Here is a 2,654-nt window from a genome sequence, read left to right on the forward strand (position 1 = left end):
TTCCTGATTTCTCAGAAGCCGAGGCATGGGCTACCGCAGAGTTATGGTCCCCGTGCCCCTCGCTGAGGGCTCGCTCCCAGCGCATCCTCCTCCGAGAGCCCTCCAGGGCTCGGAGCCGGCTTCCCTGCGGGGGCAAGGCAGAACCCTCCAAAACCTCCCCCATCCCTGCTAGCCCATCGAAGGGGATGCTCTTCACCCCTCCCGGGAAGGGCCGGGCTCAGGCGCCTGCTAAGAAAGCAGCCAAGGACATATTCAGGAATAGCAGGGGGGTCTGCTGCCCAAGAAGAGGAGAGACGGGGGAGTCTCTGCAGCGTGGTCATACTAAAAATACGGAGACTCTAAGCCCCGGCAGGAGAGCTCAGTCCATCGCTCTTCGGGGGCTACAAACGTGGCTCCTCCTTGAGCACCGGAACAAGCAGAGCATCACCCCTCGGGTGAGCTTTCCCTGCCTAAAGCTTCTCCCGGGAGACTTCTCCTCGTCCTGCTTATCTTCTCCGAGCAGACAGCATCCTTCAGGGCCTGCACGCGCTGCCAACACAGGTCCAAGCTCTGCAGATCCCAGTTCTCCGCTTCAGCACCTTCGCTGGGAGCAGCAGGGATGCACCTTGCTTGCAAGGACACGATGCCTTTGCCTCCAGCTCCGCCAGCACGCTTGCCCCCGGCTCCAGCCCGCTCCGTGCACACAGCATCGCTCTCCCAACCCGTCTCGGAGGGAGGCAGGTGAGTGTTTCAGCCACCCCATCCCTCCTCACTCATTCCACGGGGGGGTTTTTTCCCTCTACGTGGCCAGGGAGAGGAAAGCTCTCCCCGTGCTTTTCCAGCCTCAAAGCATGGGATCAGGGCAAGGAGCCTGGTGATGCGGCGAGCCGCTGAGGTCCAAGTCACAAGCATCTCCTCTGCAGGACACAAAGTTCACCAGGATTGTGAAATCCAAAGCATAAACTGACAAGCAGAAAATAGTTCCTTGAATAAGTCTTCCTTCCGGCAGCCAGTCTTTCCCCCCCCCCCCTTTCTCTTTTTGTTTTCCCCCTTTTCCATAGACATGCCACAAACGCAAAGAAATGAGAGAAGAGAAAAATAACAACCAAAAAACCCTGTTCTTGCTGAGGCAGGGTTTTCTTGTAAAGCTTCTCTTTCCGCTCAGCGGGAGCATGAGCAAGCAGAATCACACCCCCGGGCACGGCTGCTCCCAAGGATGCTGGAAAACCAGCACCTCCACAAACAGGCTTCGCTCCGGCCACTGTGCACAAAGTTCCGATCCTTTTTAGGGTGTGATTGGCAAGAAAAATCTCTTGGAGTCTCCCATGTTCTGTTTGCAACGGATGGTTTATGGATGCCTGTCGCCCAAACAGCAGCGGGTGCTTATGAGTAGCTATGTTTTGTGTGAGGGGAAAAAAATATCCCTTTTAATAAATATTTTATTCTTCTTTCCAAGGAGAATGTCTGGAAGACCGACACAAATCACGGTCTTTCTAAACCAATAAAAAATGCTCCAATTTTCAACCCCGCCCAGTAGAATAATTCCGAAATGTGACGGAAGATTAAATTTACTGACTGCAAACGTACACAGAAACAGCTTTTAAGCCCTACAAATCCTGTTTACCACCTGAGAATGAACCGCCGCTTTTGTCAAGCTCAGCAATGATACCAGATTTTTGCAGCACGAATGGACTGAGCCTTCATCCTGCAGAATCTGAACTTTTATTGACCGACAACTACCAGCACGCGATGCCGGGAGGCAAAAGGATGGCAAACGACTTACAGGTTTTGACTGGGTGAACCCGAGGCCAATACACAGAGATAGGTCATGTCCTGTAAGACAAAAGTGGTTGCAGTAATAAGATATACCGCCGAGAAACACAAAATCCCCCATTTCTCTCTTTTCCCTCTCCCCAGCTGACCCTTAGGTGAGGGGAAAGCCGGACTCTGTTTTCGGGTGCCATCTCCTCGCTCCCCGGGGGTGGGGAGAACCACGATGGGTCGCATCCATCCCGCCCCGGGCTGTTTCCCCCTCGTTTCAGCCCAGAGGGGAGGCCAGGCTGTGGGGAACCACTACGATGCTCAGGACCCCCCCCAAAACTGAGCCACCCCGTTCCCGGGGCCCTGACTGGCGAGCCCTGTCAGGAAGACGTGTGCGAACACGCACTGATGAAGTCACTCCGATCAATGAGTTATTTCCTCTCGGTCCTTTTAATACACGATAAATCATCCTGCCGCATGTTGGCGTAGGTCAGATTACTTTCCTTTCTTTAAAACATCGCTTCCTCGATCCTCCCTGTTCTGAGCTAAAATTAGATCCCTTTCATCCGAGTTTTGGGGTTTTTTTAAACTTTCTTAGTGAAATGGGTGGAAATCCTGCCAGCCAGAGCTGAAACAGCCAAGCACCTGGGATTACCCCATCTCCATCAGCTCCCTGCGGCATCGCTGCCGAAAGGTCCCCCCGGGCTGGTGCAGCCCAAGCCCATGGGCCACCCTCGCGTCCCTCCGGCCCAGGGCAAAGTGGGAGGCTGGGAAAAGCCAATTATTTAAGGAGGGAAGGGGCATGGAGGGACGGGCACGGGGATATTTCTGCGCTGGAAAGACCCATGTTGCGAGGATGAGTGCGGGCGGGCTTTCCCATGTATCTCCTCTCCATCCCATCCACCCACCCCAGC

General features: G+C 54.4%; 1 protein-coding gene across 1 annotated transcript in view; it reads right to left on the reverse strand.

Moving 5' to 3' along the window:
- Positions 1–2,422, reverse strand: part of LOC104622390 (dual specificity protein phosphatase 22-A-like) — a gene marked incomplete at its 3' end in the record, with an annotated part of 4,589 nt that extends 2,167 nt beyond the window's left edge. The window contains exons 1-2 of the mRNA XM_010289151.1: positions 2,396–2,422; positions 1,763–1,902 (exon numbers count right to left, since the gene is read on the reverse strand). Coding sequence (XP_010287453.1) covers positions 1,763–1,902; positions 2,396–2,422 — 167 coding nt within the window. The remainder of the gene's footprint in view (positions 1–1,762; positions 1,903–2,395) is intronic.
- Positions 2,423–2,654: the final 232 nt, after the last annotated feature.

Source organism: Phaethon lepturus, unplaced genomic scaffold, assembly GCF_000687285.1.
Source record: "Phaethon lepturus isolate BGI_N335 unplaced genomic scaffold, ASM68728v1 scaffold25956, whole genome shotgun sequence".
Lineage (NCBI taxonomy): Eukaryota > Metazoa > Chordata > Aves > Phaethontiformes > Phaethontidae > Phaethon > Phaethon lepturus.